Raw genomic sequence first — 27,479 nt, forward strand, 5'->3', positions numbered from 1 at the left:
AGCAAAGTGAAAGGAATTAAGTGTGAATTAAGCAAAGAGGAGAAGATTCGCTCCTGACCCTTCCATAGGTACAGGAGCGAATTATCCCAAGGATCCTGTCCCTCTCAAAGGTACCAAGGCGAAATTGTTTTCAAGGACATGTACCTCTTGAAGGTACAAGAACGAAGTTTGTTGAGAGTAAAGGATAAAGTGCAAGCCGGCCAAGAAGCACTAAGGCATTAACACAACCAATTTCACCTTTTGGCACCAAGAACAAATTTCAAATTTCAATAAGGAAGTCAGCCACTTTAAAGAAGATGCAATTAAATTTATTTATCCAAAGCAAAGTGGGCTTTTAGGGAGAAAGGTGAAAGGTGCCTATATAGGAAAGGATGCACATTAGTCATTTAATCATTCATTCAATCATTCTTTTTTAGAGCGAATTTAAGGAGCAGATGTAAGAGCGAATTTCTTCAGCAGCTAAGAGGTGAATTTCTAGGAAAGGATCTATGCTAGATAAATTCAACATGCCTCCAGCTTAGACTTAATTTAAGAACGAACTGGAAAAGCAGGCTACAGCAGCGGGTTAAGTATTTATGAAGCAAATTTAAGAAGGCAGATTAATGATTAGATGAATTCAATCACATCTGAAGAGCAGGCTTGTAGAACAGTAATCTTCCAAGATCGAAATTGATATACCTAAGGCTCAGACCTGAATCTTTTGAGGAGCGAAATCATTGGAGTATCATTTGGAAAGAGGTGAATTTCAATAGCGAGATTATCATTCCTCTTTTTAGGTTCATTTCTTTTAAAGTTCAAAATCAAGCTAGAGGTATGTATAATGTCTTTCATTTGGTGAAATTTCAAGGAAGATCTGATCTAACTTAAATAAGGATTATTTTATTTGTAAACTTAGGTCTTCATTGTTTAGCTTGATTCATTTGTAATATCAATTTGAAAATTTGTAATCTCAAAGTCTTATTCTTTTATTTTCAAATTGAGATTCATAGATAAGCATAGTTGTTCTTTTAAGGTCTTGAATCACCCATCTTTGTGACTCCCTTTTAAGGCCCTAATCCAAGCTAATTAATATAGGTGACAAATGGTGGCCTCAAAGACGAGTGGATCCACTACTCGACAAGCCCTAATCAAAGAAGATCAAAGGAGTGAAGACTTGGAGACAAAGATCACGTCCAAGTGGAGCAACGTCGGAGACACCAACCTAGGAAACTTCAATGTAAGGAAGTTTCGTGAAGCACCCTACATTGGCAAGCCATCACCCATAGCCAAGAAGATAATAGAGAGTGGGATCATCAAAGCAGTAGGCTTCCCTCCTGCAGTCAGGTGTCATGAGCTAATGATCGAATGTGCCAACCACTATGATTCGCATTCAAGGACAATTGTGGCCAAGGATGGGACTGCCCTCGCCTATCTCTTAGAGGGAGCTATAAGTGAAGCTTTTCATCTTCTAGAGCAAAGGGATATGATCTACAAGAGCCTAGAAGAAGCCAAGTCTATCTATGAAGATGATCCTGATACTTGTTTGAGTTTCATCAATAAGAATTGGTTGCTTAAGAGTAGGCCTCGCTTGAATAAGGTACCCAATGTACCTCACAGAATTGATTTCCAAGAAGAATTCAGAGACTTGATAACCATGCTTAATCGAGTTGTAGGTGCCTCTCAAGCCTTATTTTTCGACAAGTGGATGTTCTTCTTTATACAAGTGATCATACAAGGGAAAGGGATGATCAACTGGGCCAGAATTATTAGTAACAACCTAGATGTTCAGTTGAGAAGGTTAGTCCCTACTAAATCATTCCACATGAGCTCATACGTTATATATTCTTTAGCCACATGCTATGAGTATGCGGGACTAACTCGTAGAGGCATAGTTGGGAGAGGGCCTGGAGAGATAAGAGTATGTGATTCCTATGCCCAATTACATCATCCACCTAAGAAGCAGTTTGGGATTGTCAATGATGCTTTCACTATGCATATCACTTGGATCCTACAAGGAGGAATTCATCAACGACTATCTATAGATGCACAAGAGCTTGTAAAGAAACATGGTGCGTGGTTCATTCAATTTCCTAAATTCACCTACATCAGAATTCAGGGATGTCCTTCACCTCCCTATATGTTGCCAAGGTATCCTACGGACAGGATGGTACTACTTGAGGTGACTAGACAATTGGCAGTGTGTGCTAAGATATTGAGGCACAAGCATGGAAATGGTATCTTTATACCTATTTCACTTGGAAATTCAATTGAAGTTTGTCCTCACTTTCAAGCAGCTGAAGGTGTAGATAGGGAGCTATCTCTCTACTCATTCACATCTTTTGCTTCAAGAGATAATTTTGATCCTCATGGTCACGTGGAAGAAACAGTTTGGAAGAAGTACAAGCATGTGTCCCAGGTAGAAGATTTTTAGATAAATGCTCAAGGATGATTTGGAAATAAAGAAGAAGATGCACTCTCGATTGCCCCTAGATCTTATCAGGAGATGCAAAGTTTATAGAGTGGCAGATCAAGCACAAGACAGTTGCAGATATCTTCAATCTTCCTATGAAAAAGAAGACAAGGAAGTGAAGATCAATTGGGATGAGCAAGAGGTCACAAACTTAAGGGAACTAATGAACCCGGTCTTGGGTTGCACTCGTAGATGGGTGGATGTCCAACATCAAAAGTTGAAAGAACAAAACATAGCTATGACATTCAACTTGGAAACAAGAACGGAAGAAGGAGAGGCTAGTGCAAGTGAGAACACTTCTTATTCCAAGGGGTCGAAGAGAAAGGAGGGACCTGAAAAGAAAGAGTACATGAAAAAGAGATAGGTCAAGGTGAGGATCAAAGGGAGAAGGTACATGAGATAGATGAGTCCATGGAGTCCACAATACAAAATGATAGACAGGACAAAGGAAAGACACCTCAACAATCATCAAGTCAGTGTCTTCCTGTCCAAGTTTGTGATAATGAGCAGCAAGAAGAAAGAAATGATGATGAAGCAACATCTCCTTTTAGAAGCGAGCAGTCATTGCCCGAGGAAATGCAAGTAAAAGAAGGAAAACCTTCCATTCCAGATTGGCTCACAGAGAGACTTACAAGAAAAGTTGTAGTTGAAGAAGAGGAGCAAGTATTTGATTTGGAAGGTCTTCTAAGCAAGTCTCAAGAAGGGATTGAAAAAAGGAAAGCTACAAAGATATCCAAGGTGATAAGAGATGATACAGGCTCCAGGAAGATACAAATAGCTACACCAGCGGTGGACAAGTATGATGATGAGATCATGGCAGAAGAATATGATTTGGAGACTTTTGATCTTGGTCCACTTACCTCCGAGCAAGCCATGGAAGATGCGACTGATTCAGTGAGGGCAGTCAATGATAAGCTGAAGGAATAAATAGAAAAGAATAAAAGGTTGGAAAAGGAGATTAACGCTTGGAGAAATTATTTTAGCCAACTTAATGAGCCATTGAGGCGACAAGATCCAGTAGTCTCACCTCTGTAGGCACTCCCTCTTGAGTCAATAAATCAGGTGGAAAAAATGAAGAACTTAGCCCAACTCGTGCATACATGGATTGATAGATCCTACACGATAGCCAAGGAATTTGTAGGAGATATGATGAAGATACTACACAAAGCCATCCGAGTTCTTGAGATAGTTCATGGTGGTGGTGTAACAGTCGATGCATTCACTCATACTAGGGACATCACTATCCTAGTACTACAAGTAGTAAGAAAGACATCAAGACAGGTTTTGGCACGAGAAAGAATAGTTGATGGTGGAACTCATAATTTCTTACAATGGTCAACTTTGCTCCAAATGAAAGAGGTTCTATTCAAGGACATCAATAGCAGGTGCAGCCAAGTTGAGGATACTATCCATCCTATTCAAGACAAGGTGTTTGATGTACTATGTGTGATCCTTGATAGGAGAATAGAGATTGAGGTAAATGTGGATATCCAAGAGCTGGAAGATAGAATCAAGGTCATCTTTTGTAAAGAGGACAACATGATCACAGTAGAGCAGCGAGATCAGATGTATGCTACTATGTTCTTGATTGATAGAACAAAAGAGCTTGAGCACGGATGGGAGATAACTCTTCTTGCGGCCTTTGATGAGGTCCTTCACTTGGAGGAACGAATGAAGAACCTACCTGAGATTCCCATTGCAGAAATTGAAGGGATCATGTCCAGATTCATTGAATATGCCAGAAAGGAACAAGGAAAAGGGAACAAGATTCTAGATGAAAAATTGTTATGAAATGATGTGGCAATTCAATCCGTATTTGGAGGATGCTTCCTCGTTATTTGTGCCAATGTCTATTGGCTATGTTATGATAATATTTATCTAAATAGGGTTATTTTTGTAAACAAACCCTAATTAGGGTTTAGGTGTCAAAATCTCAGCCCTTGATCTTCTTTAAATGTGGGCCATTCATTATTTGAGATTGCTATATAAGCTCTCACTCATTTCATTTGTGGGGTTAATAAGAAGGAGAATAGTAATAGGAGTGATAGGAATAAGAATAGCGGAGGAGAAGCAGAAGAAAAGTGCAAATTTGGTGAAGAGAGAAAGTTGAGCAATTGTTGTTATATTTTGCTATGAGATTAATGAAACATTGAAGTTACGGTGTTTTATTGCAATCTTTGTGGCTTCTTGCATGGTTGTTCATCTTCTTGAATCACTTTATTGAAGATAGTATTTAGATGTTAGAATTAGATTGAGTGATAAATGCAATGCCCGATCTTTTGGTGAAGCTCATAATCCATACCACTAGCCTCTTACTGATTGTAAGTGTGCCTTGTGTGGTCAACTGGAGATATTGAAATTGTTTAAAGTTCAATCATTACTTGAGTATTGATATGCACCCTAGTGATGGTATCTATGTTCAAGAATGATTTGAAAATCTTTGAATTCCCTTAGAAGATCGCACCGATTCCAGTGGAGTTGTTGTTCTATGGTAATACTGAAATTGGTAGAGTTTCACTGAGATTGTCCTCCATTTAGTCACTCATAGTTCTAGTTTAGCATAGTCCTCTCCGATCCCTTACCTTTTGTCTTTTTTTTTGAAACATCGGTTCGTATTAGGAAAATCCTATTCCTCATTGATCAAGTCTTTCGGAAGAACCAGCTTTAATGGAAAGTACGTAAGGCCCCTTGATGAAACAACAAACACAACGAACATTGGTGCTTATCCACACGTAGAGAACCTACATACTAGAACCTTGGAGTTGCCTCGATTGATCCTTAGGTGAATCTTCAACATTTGGGGAAACTTTGTTCAAGAGAGGATAAGATGCCTATGAGTATTTTATTCTGTGTTTGATCGTGGATAAAAGACACATCAACACTACAACAAAAAACATCAAATAATGCCTAGTATGGGAAGAGTGAAAACCATGCCCAGAAATGGTGCATGCCTCTACTCTTCTATTAAAATCTGCAAATTAGAAATGTGAAAATACAAAATGTGATTTCAAATGGAGTAGTTTGGAGTTAGTAGCAAAAATTATTTGTGGAAAAAAATGGCAAATCAAAAGTATAAGATTTTTTGAAAAAATTGGCAAAAAATCAGATTTAAAAAACATAAAAAATTGTAGAAAAAGAGACAAAAACTATTTTAAAAAAAAACTAAGGGGCATTTCCATAGCATAGAGATATAAAGAGCAAATAAAATAAAGTTTAACCCATGAATTGTAGAAAATAATTTTTTGTTGTTTATATTCATATTGCTGATTGCATAGGCAGATATTTAGTTAACTTTTTAAGAGGGCAGTCACCAAATGCACCAAATAGTTGTCTAAGTCTGAGATCAAATATTAGCTAAGTCTATGAAGTAACTGAGATCAAAAGTGAATAGACAAATAGTAAAAGTGGAAGCCATTTTGAAGCGATCCAAGAATTTCATTGTGATTGAGGCAAGGAGTTTTGTAGGGTTAATTCAGTATTTTAGAAAGCTTATCAAATCATATTCCACAATTGCAATGCTTTATATCATAGCAACACAAATCTTTTGGGGAAAAAATCGGCAAACCAAAAGTACAAGGTTTTTTGAAAAAATGGGTAAAAATTTGGATTTTTAAAAATTGTAGAAAAATAGACACGAACTATTTTATTTTTAAAACTTAAGGGCATTTCCATAGCATAGAGATATATAGTAAATAAAATAGAGTTTATCCCATGATTATTGATTATAGAAAATAGATTTTTTTTGTTTATATTCATATTGCTGATTGCATAGGCAAATATTCATTTAACTTTTTAAAAGGGCAGTCAACAAATACCAAATAGTTGTCAAGTCTGAGATCAAAGATTAGTTAAGTCTATGAAGTAGCTGAGATCAAAATTTATCAGAAAGAGATCCAGCTATTGTTAGGAATTTAGTAAAAGTGGAAGCCATTTTGAAGTGATACAAGACTTTCATTGTGATTGAGGCAAGGAGTTTTCTAGGGGTAGTTCAATATTTGAGAAAGCTTATCAAATCATATTCCACAGTTGCAATGTTTTATATTCCCTGATGGCAATTGGTAAGTCTTTTATATGGGGTAGAATTCAACAAAAGGCATTTGTTTAGCTGAAGTAAAAGATTAGCAAGCCACATGTTTTGGCAATACCTAGTTTGCAACTACTATTTTAGGTAGAGACATGATTGTGTGTTGGAGGTTCCTTTATTACAACTGTGCAAGCTTGTTTGTTGTCATTCAGATTTATTTCGTGGAGCACTTTGGATATATTGCTTACATAATGAATTGTATGTCTTTGTTTGAGCAAAAATTAATTATATCAATTATAATAAATATCATATATCTATATCTATATATATTATATGTCTTCAGACGTTTAGTATTGTGGTAGAAACATTCCATTGGTGAGGTGGCCACCAAGGTTCAAACCCCTGCTGGGCCATTGAGCTCGCGGACTTTCTGCCTTTGTTGGGTTGTTGAGCTTGTGGGTTTGAACAAGTGAAGTGTGGGGAGTGTCGAACCCCCTGAAAATGGACAAAATAACAAACTTTTTCAATGTTGATTCCACATTGACTCTGATTCTGTCTCAGATCAACCCTATTTCTAAGCAATTCAATAATTTCATGAGTTTTTCTAGGGTTTTGCAAGTTTTTACAATGTTTTTTTTAAAACTTTTTTTTGCCATTTTTTGGGGTTTCTAACATGATTTTAACGTGATTTAAATGCAAAAAATCGTTGAAATTTGGGTCAACGTTTCGGGGAATAAATCGGCTGGCTCTAGGATTCAGGATTAATCAGGTATAATCACAATTTTTTGCAGACTATTGCTTCTATGGGTCACTCACTTTGGACTACAAGGGGTTCAATTCACTTTTTTACGGCATGCTCCTACCATACCTCTAGTTCTAATACCTCATATACTACTGAAGCTCTCACATAACTGCCGCAAACTTTCTTGATGACAGACATGGAGTTTGTTCTATACTGATGTAATGCCCCCTTTTGAATTACCTTACATTTTACTCACAATAGATTAATATGTTACTGCTCAGATCAGCTCTGGTCACTGCATATGAGAGTTTCTGCTGTTCATCGATAGTGCTATATTTATATCTGCTGTAATTGATATGTTTATGTCTGCTCTGGTCTTATTTCCATTCTTTTCTTCCTACCTCTTCCAGTGATTGGATCTCCCTTTTTATATCCCTCATTGGGAGGGGTCATACCTCTTCATAGGGACGCATCCTTAGTCTGGTTGGCCCCTTTAAATAACAATTTCATTTTCTTATTATTATTTTATTTGCCTTGTCTCATGTCGGCTGTGTGGTTGGCCAGCATGTGAGGTTGGCCAAAAACAGATAATAATGTAATATTAATATATAACAATGGTGGCCAAATGTTAATATGTATGCCTTATTCTAATGCCTTTTGCTCCTCAGGGTCGGCCCCATACATTCATTTATTTGCTTATATAAGAGGCGACTAGGGTTTTACTAGAGTTTATAAATTTTGCGATCAGGGATTATGAAGGATGTGACTAGGGTCCAGGACAGGGCATGACAACTGGAAAGGATTTCCAAGTATTGGTTAAGTAACCTTGCATTTTGACATGGCATGGAAAGATGAAATGGAATGGTTTGGATCAGGTTGTCACCTTTGTTGGTTGGTATTTGAAAAGCAAAGGATTTCAGATGATGGATTTAATTGGTGATGGAGATATTTGTATGGCCGAATAGGACTCAAACCTTGCTTGCTGCCAGCTGTACCTCAACACTGTAAATTGGTGATGGCTTTAGCATGAGCCAGGTCTTTGTTGTTTCTGCCTTGTCACATTTGGACTGACACAAATGTGCCAAACCTGTCACTGTTCATTGTTTCTCATCAATGATGGGTTCAACAGGGGTCAGATATGTCTCATTTGAGTGTTTTATTCATTCCTGCTGCCCTGCACCTTTTTTCTATTTGTTGGTGGTTTTGACATGTTTAGTGAATCAATTTAATGGCACAAGTGCTGTTGGTTGTATCATACTCATCCATATCGTTTCCCATGACTTGGTCGTGTGTTTTTGTCTTATTCATTGTAGCGTTAAATGTTTGAGTGTCTTTGTTGAATGGCTTCACATCCTTGATTTTTTTCTGATCCATTCAGATGAGAAAGAAATAAATAAAGAAAAATATATATTAATGTCCACAAATGACTAAAAATAATAAAATAATTTTTTGCTGAAATGATCACTGTATCTAAGGAAGAACAAATAAAAAAAAAGTTGATGGGTATTGGAATTTAGTAACAACATCTGTTTGATAGGAAACAAAATGTATTTAAACAAGTGGGTTTAATGAGAACATAAACTTCGGACTCCCTTACAGTTATTGTTAGAAGTGCAATTTCAGCTTCTACTTTAGTTCCAGTTTCTGATGCAATGGAGTTCCAATTATTTCTTCTGATCAGCATTCATGTAGTTCAGTTGGGGGAGTAAGTACTGGCACAAAGATGAGTCTCACGGTTTTGTGTGGGCTATTCAATAGCCTCTTTATTTGTGACCGTTTTCACCAAATTAATGAATTGCTTAATGTACAGTGACCAAGTTTGTAGTCACTTAATACCCAACAGTCATTGTGCAAGCACCAAACATGTAATCATTGGAGATGCAATTATCAGTTATTGATAAGGCATGTGCAAGGGAGAATGCTTTCTAGTATAATCAATGATGTAATTATGGCAGGTCTGTTGAACAGCCGCTTTCAATTGTCATGTTAATGATGTTGTGAATGAGATTTCTAACTTGTAATCGGTGACCCTTTTAATTTTGAATCTTTATGGTTTGTAATGTACTGGAGACTGCCTTAGAAATAACCACCCAGATGTAATTATGACAGATCTGTTGAACAGCCGCTTCCAATTGTCATGTTAATGATGTTGTGAATGAGATCCTTAACCTGTAATAGGTGACCCTTTTAATTCTGAATCTTTATGATTTGTATTGTACTGGAGACTGTCTTAGAAACAACCACCCAGAGGATTCATCAAGGGTGGGCACCAAATTGCACTCAACGATCACTTTTCATGAACTCCCAACATTGACTATAATAGAATTCAATTGCATATTTATCCATATGGTGTATGTCTGTGTGGTGTCACTGTATTCAATAAATCTATTCGAGTTCATTTTTGTTGGTGAGTTTGCTTCATTACTGACACTGCTAAATCTCAAACCTGACAAACTACAAGAGTTGCTTCTAGAACTGGCTATGTTAGGAAAGTAGATTAAGAGAACATATTATTATTGCAATTTCAATGATTATTAAGAATTATCTTGTTTGGATACTCTGAACTGTGAAGTATAATTCATGAGCTGAAGCCTATGGTCTTGAGTAATGGCTTCTCAAGGTCCAAAGTCCATGTTTATACAAATTTGTCCCATAAGGAATTCAGGACATGGTGCAAGATCAAAATATTTTACATATCATCAAAAAGATGATCATGAAAATGGTCCAACTGAAGCTTTCTAAAGCTGAAGCAAAAAGACAAACCTGAACTGCCACAGCTGACTGCAATAACTTTTTGTTTTTAAATATTCTGAATTCCAATATTTCATAAAAATCTCCACCCGAAGAAAAGATTATGAACCTTCTTGAAAAACCTTCACCTTATCACCATTATTTGCAAAGAAGACCAAAGTAATCCTGAGCCCTTGTCGTTATATCAATATTTCCTGGTACCATCCAATGCTGATCATGAACTTCCAAATTTATTATATGATAAGGCACAAACCAATAGCTTTACATATTTGAGCATGCTACTTCAAATGCCACTAACGATTGTCCAGTGACTGGATGCCAACGATACCTCTTATTGAAGTTGCAGCATTCAAACAATAACTGTTAGAGCCACTTTGAAGAGTCTTAGATTTCTATGCAGTCCCAATTAGAAAGAGGTTCTTCAACTTTCCACTTGGTTATCTACGACTTCAGTACTGGCAGAGATGACATCTTGGCAAGATGTACATCAGCGAGGAAGGTGACTGTCAATCCACCAGAACCTCGGATCTGCATGAAACCCTAAACTCTTATTAACTTTTTAAACTATTGATATTTTTTAGCATAGGAACCTTCATTCAATGCATAGTTGATTATGAGAAATATGATATTTGCATAGATGATCTTTCAGTTGGTATAAAGGTTCAGATTGAGCATATTGTCTAGATGAGGGTTTATTTGAGCTTATCACATGGCGTGTATACGCTTGAAAGAAATATGCTAATTCTAAGGTATTGATACTTATTATCTCGAAGTGACTGGTCAGGTGAAACAAAGGACCATGAGATGGAGTCCAATGACTTGATGTTAGAGAATGGATGTACAGAAGACACAAGTACTAGGATTGCACCCCCCTCAGGCATAGATGGTAGGCGTTACAGCCGGCCTAAGCTTGCAAAGCGTATGAAAAATGTTCCTCAGACACGTGGATCTAACATATGTAGTAAGATTTTTTTTAATCTCTGTCTGTGATTTTTTTCTCCTTGATCTTGTCATTATTGTTTTAACTTATATGTTTTGTCAAGCCTCAACTGAAAATTTTGTCCAGAGTTTTCTATGCTACAATTTAAATCATTTTCCACTTATTCACTTAATTTCTTTTTCTTCTTTCAGATTATCCTTTGGGCAAAGCTCCTACTTCCATCAGCAGTTGTCGCTATGATAGTTCGCTAGGTAATTTGATTCATATATGAGGTTGGGTGTGTAGTTGCTGTTATATGTCTCCACAGGAGATACAATTCTGTCAAATGATTTTATAGAGATGGCTGTTTTATTGAATCAGGTTTGCTAACAAAGAAATTTATTAATCTAGTCAAGCAAGCTGATGATGGCATTCTTGATCTCAACAAGGCTGCCGATACTTTGGAAGTATGAAATATCTTGTGTCTTGATTTACCTAAGGATGGGTGTTATGTTGTCTCTTTCTTTTAGTGTTGTTTATATTTTCATTTTTAGTGGAATACAGCTTTATCTCCATTTTTGAAGCTGGTTATTTATTGGTTAACAGGTTCAAAAGCGCAGAATATATGACATAACAAATGTGCTTGAAGGCATAGGTCTTATTGAGAAAAAGCTGAAAAACAGAATTTGCTGGAAGTAATATTCATTTAAACTATTTTTTTTTCTTTCTTCTTATGCAACCGATTTTTCCTTGCTGGAATCAATTTTCAAATTACTACACCCGACAGTGTGATATCTTATGCCTGTAATAGGGGCCTTCGTGCATCGGGACTTGGAGATGTTGAACATGACATGACAGTTCTTCAGGTACTTTTTAATGTGCAAGTTATTGATTGACCCAACATGTAGGTATCCCTCTGTTGGATATGCTGTATTACTATTCTATTATGCTGAAAAATTCATAAAAATAACAAACTAAACCTTTCTTAGTTGTTGTCTTGTTTTTTGTTCTTTCTAATATTTCATTCAGTGTGTGATGTCTGTCCTAGCATCAATTGTCTTCCCCATTCTTGCTGGTCGAATTGCTTTGGGACACCTCAGTTAAAATGCTTGGTCCTGTAGAGTTGTTCAGAAAGTGATTTAATTGACAAGAATGGGAGAAAGGTCACTGCTAGGACCTCAAGGGAGAACTCCATGATACAAGTGGTGCTAGTCAAACATACAATGTTGTAGTGAGGTCATCACTCAAATGTTGTTAAAATTATTGAGGATATAGGAAATTCAGAAGTTTTTGATTCAAATGTTGTGATCTCATTTATTTTGTTTAGTACACATCCCTTTATTTTGATGACCGAAATAAGAAAGGGCCTTTCAATATCACAATTACAACACAAGTACAACGAATTTTCTGTTTGATTCAGTATTTACTTTTATCAACATAATGGGTTTCAGTTGAAAACAGTCCTTTGGTCAAATGTATCTATCATCAAGTCAATTGAGGGTGTAAAAATGGACAAACACTTTATTCAATGCTCTAATCCTTGTTGATGTAAGCCCTGGCATCGGTGGCCTATTTCCCAAGTCCTCTTTCTCCTCAAATTTGGCACAGGAAAAAATGAAAGTTTGCTATTGACACATTAGTGAAGGTGATTTATTTTAAATTTTTGTGGATTTACATGTGATTCTGCTTGGTCTAGTCAGCAATTCATTGTGGTTAATGCTGGCATTACATGGAAATTCAGCTTGGAGAAAGAAATAGGGAAGTTTACAGTAAGAAATTAACGAGTTATTTGATGATGGCATCAGTATAATGTTAGTAATGGAAATGTTGATGTCATTTGACATTTCTTTGGTATAATCATCATTTTTTGTTGTCTTGTCACAAGCTGTCCAGTTTTGGAATATACAGTGAATACTTCTACCTGAAATGTATTATGGAAAGTAATGACAAGAGAACGGTTATCAAGATATTTGATCTTAATAAAGGAGCTAAAGTCTCCTTAAATAAGAGTTACAAATGATTTATCTTATAAGTATAAGATCAACAACTAATAAAGCAGACGACAACTAAAAGAATAAAGAATATTCCTAAATTCTATCACAACTTAAGTGACCAATAAAACTAAATATTACAATATTATTTTAATACCTCCCTTAATGGTCAATCTGTCAACTACACCAAGCTTATCCCGAAATTTGACAAATTTGTCAAGACTTAAAGACTTGGTAAGAATGTCTAATAGTTCCTCAGTTGGAGCATGCTGTTGTACTGTCGTAAATTGTACCCCCTTACAATTTCACACTCTATTTTGGGCCCACCCTTTAGTGTGCTCTCACATAGCTCATTTTAAGCCTATTTTTGCCCTATCTTGCCCAAATTGTTGTCATATGCTAATGTTGTGATAAAATCCTATGTTGCAGGTCTTAATACTTTGCAACTTCCTTTCTCTAGTTTGCCCTGATACTTTGCAACCACCTTTCTCTAGTCTCTTTTTGAGTGGACCAGGGCATCCAACGTCCTAGTCAAGGGGCTGAAATTTAAATGTGTGCGAGTGTTGGCTCTCGAAATTTGTGATCCAATCCTGATATTTTCATTTGACCATTGGAATTCGGCCTAAATTAGGAAATACCTTGTGAGCTCCATATAAAACAATCATTTATCATTCACAAATCCTAAGTGATTAAGAGATAATTATTATTCCTATTGAGAAAGTGTCTTCAGACTTGAACATAAGGAGCAACAAGCTACAACAACCTATGTTCAAGTATGATTTCATGATTGATTTTGTTATGTCTTGTCATGTTATTGCATCAACTCTTGAAGGACTTCTCTAAGGGGCATTTTATCACCATCATTATCAATCCTAAGGTAATAATATCATTTCATTTCAGCATTTCAATTATGATTTAGCCTTTGCCCTACCAGGGTTAAGCTTTCTTTTTCATCATCATAGCTGTTGTGGAGGTGGAAACACCAACACGAGGTTTGACCTAGGCAAGCCCTTATACAACACAACACTTTCCCCTCTTTTCATGTGTGTAGAATCAGTAGATACATATCCAACAATTGAAGGTTACAGAATTGCGCAGAGCAGGTTGAGATAGTCAGCCCCAGACTTTGAACAGGCGAAAACTCTTGGACTATGCTGATTTGCACACCCGTCCGACACTTTTAGGCTGATTTTTGGAGGGACAAATCTACAGAGCCTCTTGATCTAGAATCCGAAGCTTTCTGTCGACAAAGACACCTTCAGACTAAGGCACCTAGCACACAGGTCCAACACTTTCAGCTCCCGATTTTTGTCATGGTTTCTTCTCTGTCTCCTAATTCCAAATCTATACTTCTGTGCTGGTTTTCAGTTCTGCATCTTTCTATTTATGATGAATATTGTCAATTTTGTATCACTTTACCGAGATCTTTCATAGTCATATCCAATCAATCAAACACACCTTGAAAAAGGGAGCAATTAATCAAATTGTTCAACTCTCGTTTTGGAATGAAGTTAAACCTTGCTGGTTACTCCCCAATGAAGAATCAATGAATGTGAAAATAGTGAATGAATAAGATCTTAGTTTCCATTCTTAGGCTAAGGCTCCAATTTCCACTATTTCAGCTGCAACATCATTGATCCATCTTCAACAAGTTGCTGTATGAAATAACAATGAAGATGCACATGTTTCATATGCTTGTGGAAGACTAGATTCTTGGCCAGTTTAGCACATTGTCACAAAACAAGGGTGAAGGCCTTGCTTGATACATTTGCATGTTTGAAAGCATCCTCTATAGCCATATTGCTTGACATGCTACTTTGATTGTTCTTGGATACTCTACCACTGCCGAGGAAAGAGCGATTGCTTGTTGCTTCTTATTGGTTCATGTGATTGCTTTTGTACCGAGGTTAAAAACATACCTATTGATGGTGTTTTTACGCACTATGCAACACAGAATAGAATACTAAGTATTCTATCCTCTCTTGAACAAAATTCTCCCTAATGCTAAACTTCGTGATCAAGTGGGACGACTCCAAGGTTCTCGAATGTCAGGTCTTGACGTGCTCTTGGATAGACTCAATTGTATGATGTGATATTGCTGGAATCACAAGGTGGACTTATGTTGAATGTTTGAATGCTTTGAATGCTGCTAGAACGTGGGAATTTCACTTGATTGGAAAAAAAAGTAAAAAAGGATGAGGGTTGAGAAAGCTATTCTAATCCTAGGAATGTAAGAGCAATAGACAATCTTTGGTGGAACTCAACTAAGCTTTGCTTTGACATGCATTGCACATCTCCACAATGCTAGTGCGATCTTCTAAGAATAGCTTTATGCTTTTCAAATCACCACCACAAGCATAGATACCATCAAGTTGATGCATATCAATGAAGACGTGATAATTGAAGTTAAACTTGGCTAAGATGGATCCAGTTGACTACGCAAGGCACTTTACCATTGGCAAGGTGTTAGTAGTATGGATGTACGAATTTCACCATTGATCATACACAAAGTTCTTCCATTCATCTAAACAACATGAAAATCAAATGAGAAGTAGAGACCATGCAAATTGTTAATTCAACATATGAATTTCACCATATCTTCAATTGAGTTTACATGCTTCTTACAACAATATCTTGGCAACAATCTTTGCCTTCTCTTCCTACTCTATTCTATTTCTAATAATATGCTTCTAAACTCTTGAACTAGTCTATTGATCTACTACTATTAACCTTTACAAATGAAAGAGTGGAGCCTTATATAGTGCTCTCATTACAATTGAATGGCTTAGATCAATTAACAATCAATGGCCAAGATTGAAAGAGAGAAACCCTAATTAGGGTTTGTTACACCCCTTAAAAATCATTTAATGCTTGACCATTGATAAAATTACATCTGATGGGACACATGTCCTTTTAAAATTTGACCAATAGATGGTGGCGGTAGGTGCATTGAACTTTATGCCTACATGTGGTAATTATCTTCTTGTTAGAAGCAGGTACATTGAATCTGGACGCTGTTGTGCCTTGCACACACTCCTCGTTGTCGACAGGGTTCCCCCTTCATCTTTTCGTTTCATCCTTGTTGAGGTTCCGAGTACGAAGTTCTGGTAAATTCGTAGAGAGAAGATGCAACAGTTAGGAGTTTAAGCGTTGAGAAGATGATACGTCCTAAGTCCTGGAGAATTCACACCTTGAAAGTTGATCGCGATTCCGTTCGCATAACAAAGTTGAATGAAGAGCCTGAGGTGAAATCACAAACACTATCGAGTCAAAATTGCTCATGAGCAAGTTTGAAGCCTGAAGCTAGAATGCCCAAGGCAAATCAAATGATTTCACCTTTTGATTCAATAGGCCGAGATTTTGAAATAAAGAAAGGGTTCAGATTTACATGAATCGGTTTGGAGAACCAAAATGAACCAAGGTCACTCAAAGGGACTCAGAAGTTCGAAGACCAACAAAACGCCTAAGTTAGCAAAACTTGCAAAGTTTAGTAGGCCAAAAGACCGAAGTGCACATTTAAAGGCTAAAATCGGCCTCCTAGGCCATAATGCAAAGTCAAAAGCTCATAAATTGACCTCGAAGGCCGAAATTCAAGTTCAAAAGGCAACTTAGAAGCTCTAAAATCGTCCCAACAGGTCGAAGTAAAAGAAAAGCTCACAAATCGGCCTCCTAGGACGAAATGTGAGACAAATAGCACAAAAAGGCTCTCATTGACCGAAAATAATCAAAATCAACTAGTAGGCCGAAAAAAAGATAAAGCTCACAAAACCTTGTTGTAGGCTGAAGTTGGAAATAAAGCCAAAAGGGGTTTTTCTAACTTAAAACTCAGTAAGCTTGCAAAAGGTTCATATGGGCCGAATAAGCTAAATCGTGCCAAAGACACCATTTTAGCCGGAAAAACTCCAAAAGCTAAATCTCGCAATCAAGCCAAGAGAGTCGAAAAGAACAAAGTTAAAAGGCTCACAAATCGGCTTAAAGAGCCAAAAATGATCAACAAGTTCTAAATCTCACAAAATGGTCATTTAGGCCGAGATAAGGGAACGAGAAAAATTGCGCCGTAGGGTCTTCATAAACCAAATCGCATAGAAGGTGTTCTTAGGCCGAAAATAGAAACAAGTTCACAAAGCCAACTAATAAACCGAAATGAAAGAGGAGTCTTTCTAGCCGAAAACTTCAAACAGTGTTTCAAATCGTGCTAAAGGATTCTCTTTTAAGCCGAAAGAGTTAAAAACCTTCAAGTTGCGCGAACTGGTCATTCAGGGCAAAATCTCCATAGGGTTTGACTTGTACGAGCTGGTCTCCTAAGCCGAAGTTGATCAAAGCAAGCACAATCCGCGCAAGGTCGCTCTTTGGAGTTGAAAGTTTCTTAGTCCAAAATAGCGCCATAACCCCCCTTTTCAACTGAAAATCTCAAAATTGCGCAGTGCATCTTCATTTGGCTGAAATCAGATAGGCGCAAAGGTTTATGTTTAGGCTGAAAGCATTTGACAATCCAAGGTATCACGCAATATCCCCATAACTTGAAGTCGAGAGCAGATTCAAATTGTGCGAGGGAAAAAATTAGAATCTCGAAGTTCGCACAATCTCCTTGGAAGCCAAAACGCGAAGGGTTTTCTTGAGTGTTGAAAATCTTTCAAGATTCAAAGTGTTGGGGTTAATCCAAAATCTCGCAAAGGTTCAACCTTTAGCAATCAGCTAGCTTTTCACTACCAGGTAAGTTGGAATTTTCTCTTCAAATGGTTTAAATTTGTGCAAAGGTCATGTTTGTTAATCTAGGGTTTACGTACAATTCAAATTAATTTTGAAAACTAAGCTCCCTAGTGATATCCACCATTTACCAAATCGGCCTTCCAATCGAAACTAGGACTTAGATAAAATTTAGGAATCTCGGCCCAAAACCGCAGAGGATAGGATCATCTTTCCAGGAATTGCAAACACACGATCATATTTCAAAACGATTAGCGCAAAGCAAAATTTAAAATGCTTATTCGTGCAAACGAACGTAGCTTCTTTTTCAGAACATCAGCAATCCAAGAACTGGCCATTTTAAATCCGCTCGATATCAACTACTCGAAATGGAAACCAACTAATCTGTGATGTCCAGATTCCGTTTAAAACGCAAAATATAAATTGTTTAAAAGGCCTGTTTCAACACGTTTTCAAATGTTAAATTGTCTAGCTGTTTAACAATTTTTTATACTAACACCCTCTTCGGGCACTGCTAACCCGTATTTTCACATTAAAACCTGTCTCGTAATCTGTGTCTAGGTGTGCAGGATAAATGCCTAAGCAAGCGACAGAATCTTCAAAGGCATTTGACGTGCCAGGAACATCATAGACCTCCAGAGTTGACATCCCTCGTAAGCTCGAGAAAATGAAGTATCATTACCAGGGGGTAGTCAAGGAATCAAAAGTCCAAATTAGTTGGGACAATATAGGGGATACAGACCTCGGGCACATAGACATTCAAGAATTCAGAAACAGGGTGCACTCTCCTAATGCATATGGCAAACCCAAACGGATGTTGGAGAGTGGTATTGCTCAAGCTGTTGGTTTTCCATCGACAATACAAAATTATGAGCTTGTGGTTGAGGCCGCAAGGCACTATCAACCAGAAACAAGAATGGTGTTGGTAAAGGGGATGGTAATGTTTGACTTCACACCTGAGGCTATTGGGGAAACATTTGATATCCCACTTCCTGAGCGTGCCACTGTAGTAACCATTGACGAAGCCCAACTCGCTTATGACATTAATCCTATTCAGTGCAAAACACTGATAAATGAAGAATGGTTTAAAGAAAGAAGAGCCCTGAGCACTAGGGTCGACAAAAAGACCCATAGAAGCGAGTTCAACAACGAATATGGGGACATGGTTACCTTACTCAGCTGGGTCATGGGACTTCCCCACTCTAACCTATTTGAGGAGTGGATGTTTTATTTTACCGAGCAGGTATTCAATAGGAAGGCTAAGTTTGATTGGGCTCAAATCATCAACGACAACATTCATACACAGTTGGTTGAGCTTGAGGAGAAAAAATACTTCACCATGACCTCCTACTTAGTCTATATGTTTGCTTGGCATCAGCCGCTACCAGGATTGATCAAAAAGGGTGAGATTGGGAACGGGCCAAATCAAGTGAGAATGTATGACTACTACCCTCAGCTACATTACCATAACATAGCTCAAAGAGAGAAAAGCAACATTGTGTATGCAATTGGTTAGTATGAGCGTGTAAATGACGCTTTCACAATGCGCATGGTCAGATTGATGCAAGGGGGATTACACATAAGATTATCAAAGCAGCTACCACATTGATATGGAAGTACGGTGCGTGGTTCATTCAGTTCCCTCGATTCTCCTACATCAGAATATCAGGCTTTGAGGGAAGACCGTATCGGCTTCCCCGTTACCCATCAGACAGATTGGCCCTCATGGAGGTTGCAAGACAGGCACACCCATCAGGCATCATACTCAAGGATAGAAAGCTGTCGGGATTCACATTCCCAATGATCATAGGCAAGCTTGACGTGCACTTCAAGAATTCTGTGCAAGCGAAGGAATCATTCAATGAGATGGCATCATATTGCTTGTAGGAGCACTTCTCCAGGAAGTACTTCGATCCTGCTGGATTAGGAAGGAAGGCTTATGGCAGACATTACAGGGCTAAGGCGTCCATAGAACTCTACTGGAGCAATTGTGCAGATGACTTTGAGGTTCGCCGACGAGAATACTCAAGATTGAGTGTTCAACAAATGCGACTTTATGAGTATCTCCAGGTACCAGATCAGATAACAGACTATGGGGACTGTTTACAAATTTAGGAGTATGAGGTAGTCAAAGACCTCCCGCCAACCATTGATTGGGCTCAAGACCCCATCACGAACTTTGAGACCGTCATGGATGGTCCAAGAAGATACACTGACAACTGGCTATCCCAGCAGATAGAGAGGCCAAACCATGAGGGGAACCAATTTACCTATAATATGATGGGTACTCTTGATTCCCAGTCTTCATAAGATGAGGGGACGTCAAGTGTGCCAAGGGAGGAAGAGGTTGAAGAACCTGAGAAGAAAAGAAAGAAGGCAAAGGCCAATAGGGGAACCCGAACATCAAAAAGAACAAGAAGGGAAAAGATACCAATCAAGAGGCCAGAAGTTACTACCTCATCCAAGGATCTCAGTTCGGATGATGATGTAGTCGAGCTTGATCATCTACCAATTCACCTTCACAGAATGATCCAATTGCATCGGAGGCGAATGATCTGCAGATGCAAAATAAGCAAGAAACAAAGACTCGGATCATTAGTTTGGAGAGACTTGAAAATCAGGGCGAAGATGGAGTGATTGGGCCAGATCAAGGGATTGACAGACAAGAGCCCACGCAAGGGAGTAGGCACGAGTTGCAGCAAGAGGAAGGTGACAACAGGGGTAACACCACAATTGAGGGAGAAAAGGAGGAAGATAGAACCCAAGAACGCAGTAGAACTGAGGAGCAACCACTATTAGAAGCTACACATCAGTTGCTCAGTGAAGTGGGAGAAAACTCAACGGTGAGTAAAGGACCAGATTTGCACCCAATCCACCTTCTATGTCCAATCAGTTACGGAAGGGGTGGAAGGTACACCAGATGGATGTTAAGACAACATTTCTAAATGGTGAGATCGCAGAAGAAGTCTACCTAGAACAACCTGAAGGGTTTGAAATTCATGATGCAGAGTCTCATGTGTGTAGACTCAAGAAAGCTCTCTATGGGCTTAAACAAGCTCCCAGGGCTTGGTATGAAAGAATTGACACCCATCTCTCAGGACTAGGCTTCTCTAAGAATGATGCAGATCCTAATCTCTACTACAAAAGAAATAAAGGTGATATGCTAATATTGATTTTATATGTTGATGACTTATTAATCACAGGAAATGATCACCTTATAGATCAATGCAAGAAAGATCTATCCAAAGAATTTGATATGAAGGACTTGGGACTCCTTCATTACTTCCTAGGATTGGAAGTATGGCAGAATTCTGACAACATTATACTAAACCAAGGAAAGTATAACTTGGATATTTTGAAAAGATTCGGAATGCTAAACTGTAGGCCCATGACTTCTCCTATGGAAACCAATTTACATAAACTTAAAGAAGCAGCAGCAGAGTCACAACCCACTGACCCTACTCAATATAGACAGATGATTGGGTCCCTGATGTACCTAGTAAATACAAGGCCAGATATCTGTTATGCAGTTACTTCTTTAAGTCAGTTTATGTGTTAATCTAAGGAGATACACCTGGTTGCAGTAAAACACATCATGAGATACCTAAAAGGTACCCTAAACCTTGGTCTCAAATATGAGAAAGTTGATATAGACCTACATGGATTTACCGATTCAGATTGGGCTGGAAGTGTGACTGACAGAAAAAAGCACTTCAGGGTGTTGCTTCAGTCTAGGTTCAGCTATGATAACTTGGATCAGCAGGAAGTAGTCCTCTATAGCCCAAAGCTCCACCGAGGCAGAATACATTGCAGCTTCTATGGATGCCCAAGAGGCAGTATGGCTTAGGAAGTTGCTTGTGGGGTTGTTTGGAGAACTTATGAAACCCACTGTTATACATTGTGACAATCAGAGTTGCATAAAACTTTCAGTAAATCCAGTGTTCCATGACAGATCCAAGCATATCGAGATTCCATACCACTATGTGCGAGATATGGTAGACAAGAATGTGATCCAATTAGAATATGTTTGTATAGGAGATCAAACGGCAGATATTCTGACCAAACCTCTTTCCAGAGTGAAGGTTGATCACTTCAGAAAGGTTTAGGTATGATAGAAAGGTAATTTGCTTTGTAATCTGTATTTACATATCAATAAGATGTTTAATGTGTAAACTTCTTTGTCATGATAGGACATTTTGGATTTTATCCCTTGGGTTCATATCTAAGAGGTGACGATCTCTCAAGATAATGAACACTTGTATGTAGACATTATAAGGTGACGATCTTATGATGTCCAAACCAGTTATCATGTTGGATCTCTGATGTGTCATGGATGTGCCATGATTGTGTTGTGGTAAAACATTTGTATAAGATGTTAGTGCACATACCACAACTTGGATAAGATGAGAATTTAATCTTTTCTCATATGATTATCCTTAAGTATTGCGTGTTTAGGCAATACTGATATCACATGCTTAGGTGATATCCTGTCATCACAAGATTGACGTTATGGACATTTGTATCACGTGTTTAGGTGATACTTCATATCATGTGATTAGGTGATATGATTTCCTAGAAAGTCAGATTGTGTAAAGAATACTAACCATCATTTGAATTGTGATGCTTGATATATTGTTTTCATTTATCTTGCCTAGCTAAGAGGGAGTGTTACTGCATGATAGCTTCGGTAAGATAAATGATTGAATGAGAGATAAATGAAGTCTCTCATTCAATCATTTATCCTATCGATAAACTATCAAGAAAACTTCAAGCTATTTCATTTGATGATAATTCTTCATTTGTATATGTCTAATCTACTTAGTCGATCAATGTTCAAACTATAGATAATCATATCATAGCATAGTATACCGATTAATATCGGTTTGCATTATAACTATGATCACCAATTACTATCGGGTTAACCATGTATCCCGATTTATATCGGTTGATTTCACAACAGTAAACAAATGATGATTATCGGATTGTTATCGGGTGGCAAAGCATACACCGCTTGGCATCTAACTATTAGTTAAGTGATTGGTATCGGTTAACAAGTCACGTAGACACCGATTGACATCGGTTCACGTAGACACCGATTGACATCGGTTATCATGCCACGTAAATACCGATTGACATCGGTTATCATGCCACGTAAATACCGATTGGCATTGGATACTAAGTTACGTAGACCCCGATTAGTATCGGGCTGTTGGTTAGAATAAACACCAATTGGTAATCAAAGGGTGCGATCAAGTAATGTCATGATCGATCATGTCCATAAGACATGACCGGTGAAGGCATTGCTTGATCCTTCCCTCTTGCATATATATACTAATCGATATTTGTGAGAAGGATATTGAAATCCATAAATGCTCCTCTCACCTGCCACACAAAAGAAGATAATCAGATTTATAAGATAAATAAATAATACATAGATAGAGAGAATATAAATTAGAATACATCTTGCATATTGAATTGAAAATTGAACATCATTTACAACGTATCTCAATGTATGGATTTCTGACGACCCAGAAAATTCTGATTGGAACTCAAAAGAGTTTTCGAAAAACCCAGAAAATATTTTTCTGAGACTAAATTTCTAGAAAACCCTAGCTGTTGAAAAAATACCGAGGGTTCATAAAAACCCTAAGCTTCACAAACAGGGCACAAAAATTCAAAAAAATTGCTATCGCGAGCTAGAAAAACCCGTCACTGTATACAGATTGCAAAGAAGGAACCCTAGCCAAAAAAAAAATCTCCACGCCCTGCTGTCGCTGTTAGAAAACATGACTAAAATCACGAAGAAATCAACATGGGTGACAGAGACCCATCGCAAGAAGAGAGAGAAGGGCGAGTGAAAGAAAATGGCTCCTGTCGCGAACAAAACCGAACCACAGATTGCATGAAAAATCAGGAAATAACTGCAGAAATCGCAAGCAGTGAACAATCGCAACGCAAAACTCTCACAGGCGTTGGAAAAACTGAAGTGCGCAGGACATGAAAAATAATCGTGCGAAAACACAAAAGTCGCGGAAATAATTTCTGACTCAAAACACAAAAGACAACCCGCAAAAAACTGACGCGGCCACGAACACAGGTGATGGAAAAAGATTCTGACACAGGTCAAGCTCTCTAGAAAAATATAGATGGATTGCGAAAAAGAAATCGCCCCGCGGCAAAAGAAATCGCCCCGCGGCAATGATTAGTAAATGGGTTTGGGAAGGATGGCACCCCCAGGGAATCATAGTAACTAGCGCGAGAGTACAGAAAAAACCTTAGACGGATTTTTTAAAAGATGACTCAAAAATTGATTCGAAATTTTTTTCACTAAAAATTTAGAATTATAAAAACCTTTTTGAAATTTTTTTATGCCTAAGCTTTGATACCATATCACACAGGTAATTGGTAAAAACTGAATGAATTAGTTGAATGATCAAACGATCATTTATAGATTGCAAAGAGATCGATGTTTCTATTAAGAAACAAACGATAATAGAAACAAAATTAGAAACTACTAATATTTACAATATAACACAATATCGACCATCAAATAACTGAATAAAGATATAATTCTAATAGGAGAACTTACCCAAGAATTAGATACGATATTCTCTCCATCCTATCAGGGTTATACTATTAGACATATTCTTAGAGATATTTCTTGTAATACATAACATTTCTGCATTTGGAAGACCTTTATTGAAACAACATTATTTATAAGTTAGCGTTTTGAAATAGTAAACCTGGGCAATCTATACCATTGTTTTGAGCACTAATTTTGCAATTACTGCATAAAGATGACAGCTCACTGACATTTATCTTCATCATCACTCTGTAAGAAAAATCTGCCATATCTTTTTAAAGCAACTTGATGACTTTCTTAGAGTCTTGAAGATCTTGGGGGATTACCTTTGTGAAAGTTCCATATGTCATTTTTTAGCGCCACTCTTGCAAAGCAACTTGATGACTTTCTTAGAGTCTTGAAGATCTTGGGGGATTACCTTCGTGAAAGTTCCATGTCATATTTTAGCGTCACTCTTTTATATTTGGAGGATTACTTTTGCTATTCCAAGCTGAAAAGTATCATTATTTTGTGCAGATAATCATCTAGGTATTTCTATAGGCATTGAGAACAGTTGCAATGATGAATTATGATGAATTCTGTGGATTTCAAGCTAGTAGACCAGCAAATAACCCTATAAGGATTGAAAGTCCATAATTTTTAACTGAATATCAATGGCAACAACGGTATAACGACATGTTCTTTTTTTTGTATTGATGAAAGCTGAGATGTAATGTCCTACCCCAGGTGGAACACTGTAACTGCAACCTGCTTGTTTATTTTAGATTAAAAAATACTATTTTTTCTTTTTTTGTGGTCTTTCAAAACTAGATGGGAATGCAGAAGAGTTTTTTAATTTTTTTGCAATGTTTTGATGAAATAATAGGAAACAAAGCAAATATTGCATACAGATAATACTGGCAATAAACATTGAATTTGTAACCCAAAATAGTAGTTTTAAGATTAGCTATAGGTCTGAATGACTACAAAATCCCTTAAAGGAATGCAACTTAGTACATCAAAGACCTTACAAGATTATTTTGGCATACCCGATTTGTTTGTCCTTGAATCTTGGAGTTGGACTGATTAGGAAGAAGTTTCCAAATCTGATTTAAAATAGGCAGCCAAGAAGGATACTCAGTATACTAGATTGTTACATCAGTATATCAAGTCCTTCCACCTTCAAGGGACCCCAATGAGCAAGGGAGTTTAATGCTTCAAGTTGCACAAATAGACTCCCAACTCAAGATGTCTAACCCTTGGATTTTTATTCAATGTATGGACTGCTCCTGATGACTGGTACAGCCTGGTCTAAGTATTGTATGCTGTTGATAAGTTTTCAAACCCACTGAAATCTTTAGTGAAGGTGCTCAACTTCTGATTTTACTGAAGATTGCAACAGAACCTCAGCTTCAAACAGATTTCCACAGCTCCAAATATCAAGAATGGTGTAGCCGACCAAGCTAGCTGCTCACTCAGGAAATTCTCTTCAAAATACACCCAAAACACTTTAAATCTGATATTAAACTAACCAAAACCACGAGTATTAACTTGTGCTTGCAGACCCGCCTCTGAAATTGGTGATAGATGTCTTCCTTTCACTTCCAACAAGTCTTTTATGGGGCGGCCTAGCAAGCAAGAAGCTCACTCAGAAATTTATATCAAAATGCTTCCAATCTCTTCTAAACTGGTGTTAACATACACAAATCTGCTGGTAGTGATGTGTTGATGTGTCTTTTGTACATGACCAAACACAGAATAAAATACCTAAAGGTACCTTATCCTCTCTTGAATAAAGCTCCCGAATGCTGAAGATATCGCAGAAGGATCAATTGGAGAAGCTTCAAGGTTCTGTTATGTAGGATCTCTACTCGTGGATAAGCTCTTCATGGTATGATGTGATTTTGCTGGAATCACAAGGGGACTTACACTTGATGACCTGAACGTCTGATTTGTTGGAATCACAAGTCCTATTTACTAACTGGAAGACAAACAAATGGTAAAAGATGCAGGGTTCAAGAAGTCTACTCTACTACCTAGAATGAGAGAAGATGGATGAATGACTAGGTAGAGTCCTACTGGGCTGGGTCTCACCATCAGGGTTGAACAATCTGACACCAACTCAGTGCAATCTTCTAAGGGATGCTTCCAATACATTCAAATCGTACACCGCAGACACTGATCACCATTCAAGATAATGCATGAACAATAGACGCGTAACGACTTAAGATTAAGCTCATTTTATGCCAGTTGACCACGTAGGGCGCACTTACAATCAGTAAGAGGCTAGTGGTATGGATTAGACGGATTCCACACAGGTGCATTCAACAATTTTCTTCATTCAATCTAATCATTTACCATCTACAATGAAAGTTCAACAAGAGACCATGCGTATTTTCAAGAAACGACACATTTCACCATATCTTCAATGGAAAAAGGGTTCATTTACAATCAAGGCAACAATTTCTTGCCTCCTCTTCCTACTTTACTCTAATTTCTATTCTATTAGTTGACTGTTCACCATTAGCTAACTATTCACCCACTATCCACTATTGACTCACTATTAGCCTTTACAAAATGAAAAGCTTGAGCCTTTTATAATGCTCTCAATACAATTCAATGGCTCGGATCAATTTGAGATCAATGGCCAAGATTTTACAATGAAAACCCTAATTAGGGTTTGTTACAACAAACTTAATTTTGGCCAATGAAATAATTGCATTATTTGGACATATGTCTTCTTTGGAATATTCAACCAATGGATAACCGGGGTAGGTACATCGAAGTTAGTGTCATCTTTGATGAGTCAGGTACACTGAATCTGGACACGCTGAGATGGACCAATCCGACTAGAGGAGTGATGGCTGGGATGCCACCTTGTTTGACACTTGTAACTTGGTAGATGTTCAATTTGATGATGCTGAGAAGCTAACTTTAATTAACTCTTTTGAAACTATCTACTTCTTCAACAGACCCTTGCACTGATCTTATTTGATTCTCCTCTGTCTTTGACGTAATGGATGAGTGGTGTACCTTTCCTTGAAATGCTGGCAATGCCCTTTATTGTCATCTTGTGGTTCCTTAGTGTGGCAAAGTGAAGGTTTTGGAGGTAGCTGGCGAATTGATCGTCCTTGATGATGCTAGACTGGAGGAGGTCGTCCTTGATCATGCTGGACTGGAGGAGGCAAACATAGATCATTTTTCCAACTTCAATCTTTTCTGGAGGCAAACATAGATCATTTTCCACCTAAGGAACAAGGATTGAAGCCCAAACAAGGTAGCAAATGAGGTTTATAATGAATTTCGCTTTGGACCCTTTGGAAGGGTCATGAGC

General features: G+C 37.7%; 1 protein-coding gene across 6 annotated transcripts in view; it reads left to right on the forward strand.

The window, feature by feature from the left end:
* Positions 1 to 27,479, forward strand: part of LOC131051375 (transcription factor E2FB) — a 78,792-nt gene that overhangs the window by 15,753 nt on the left and 35,560 nt on the right. For 4 of the 6 annotated variants that reach the window (XM_057985866.2, XM_057985864.2, XM_057985869.2 and 1 more), the window contains 5 exons: positions 10,740 to 10,927; positions 11,098 to 11,157; positions 11,267 to 11,352; positions 11,492 to 11,580; positions 11,697 to 11,751. In XM_057985866.2, coding sequence (XP_057841849.2) covers positions 10,771 to 10,927; positions 11,098 to 11,157; positions 11,267 to 11,352; positions 11,492 to 11,580; positions 11,697 to 11,751 — 447 coding nt within the window. In that variant the 5' untranslated portion in view covers positions 10,740 to 10,770. The remainder of the gene's footprint in view (positions 1 to 10,739; positions 10,928 to 11,097; positions 11,158 to 11,266; positions 11,353 to 11,491; positions 11,581 to 11,696; positions 11,752 to 27,479) is intronic. The other 2 variants (XM_057985867.2, XM_057985865.2) reach the window with 1 other exon arrangement.

The sequence above is a fragment of the Cryptomeria japonica genome, chromosome 11, assembly GCF_030272615.1.
Source record: "Cryptomeria japonica chromosome 11, Sugi_1.0, whole genome shotgun sequence".
Classification (NCBI taxonomy): Eukaryota; Viridiplantae; Streptophyta; class Pinopsida; order Cupressales; family Cupressaceae; genus Cryptomeria; species Cryptomeria japonica.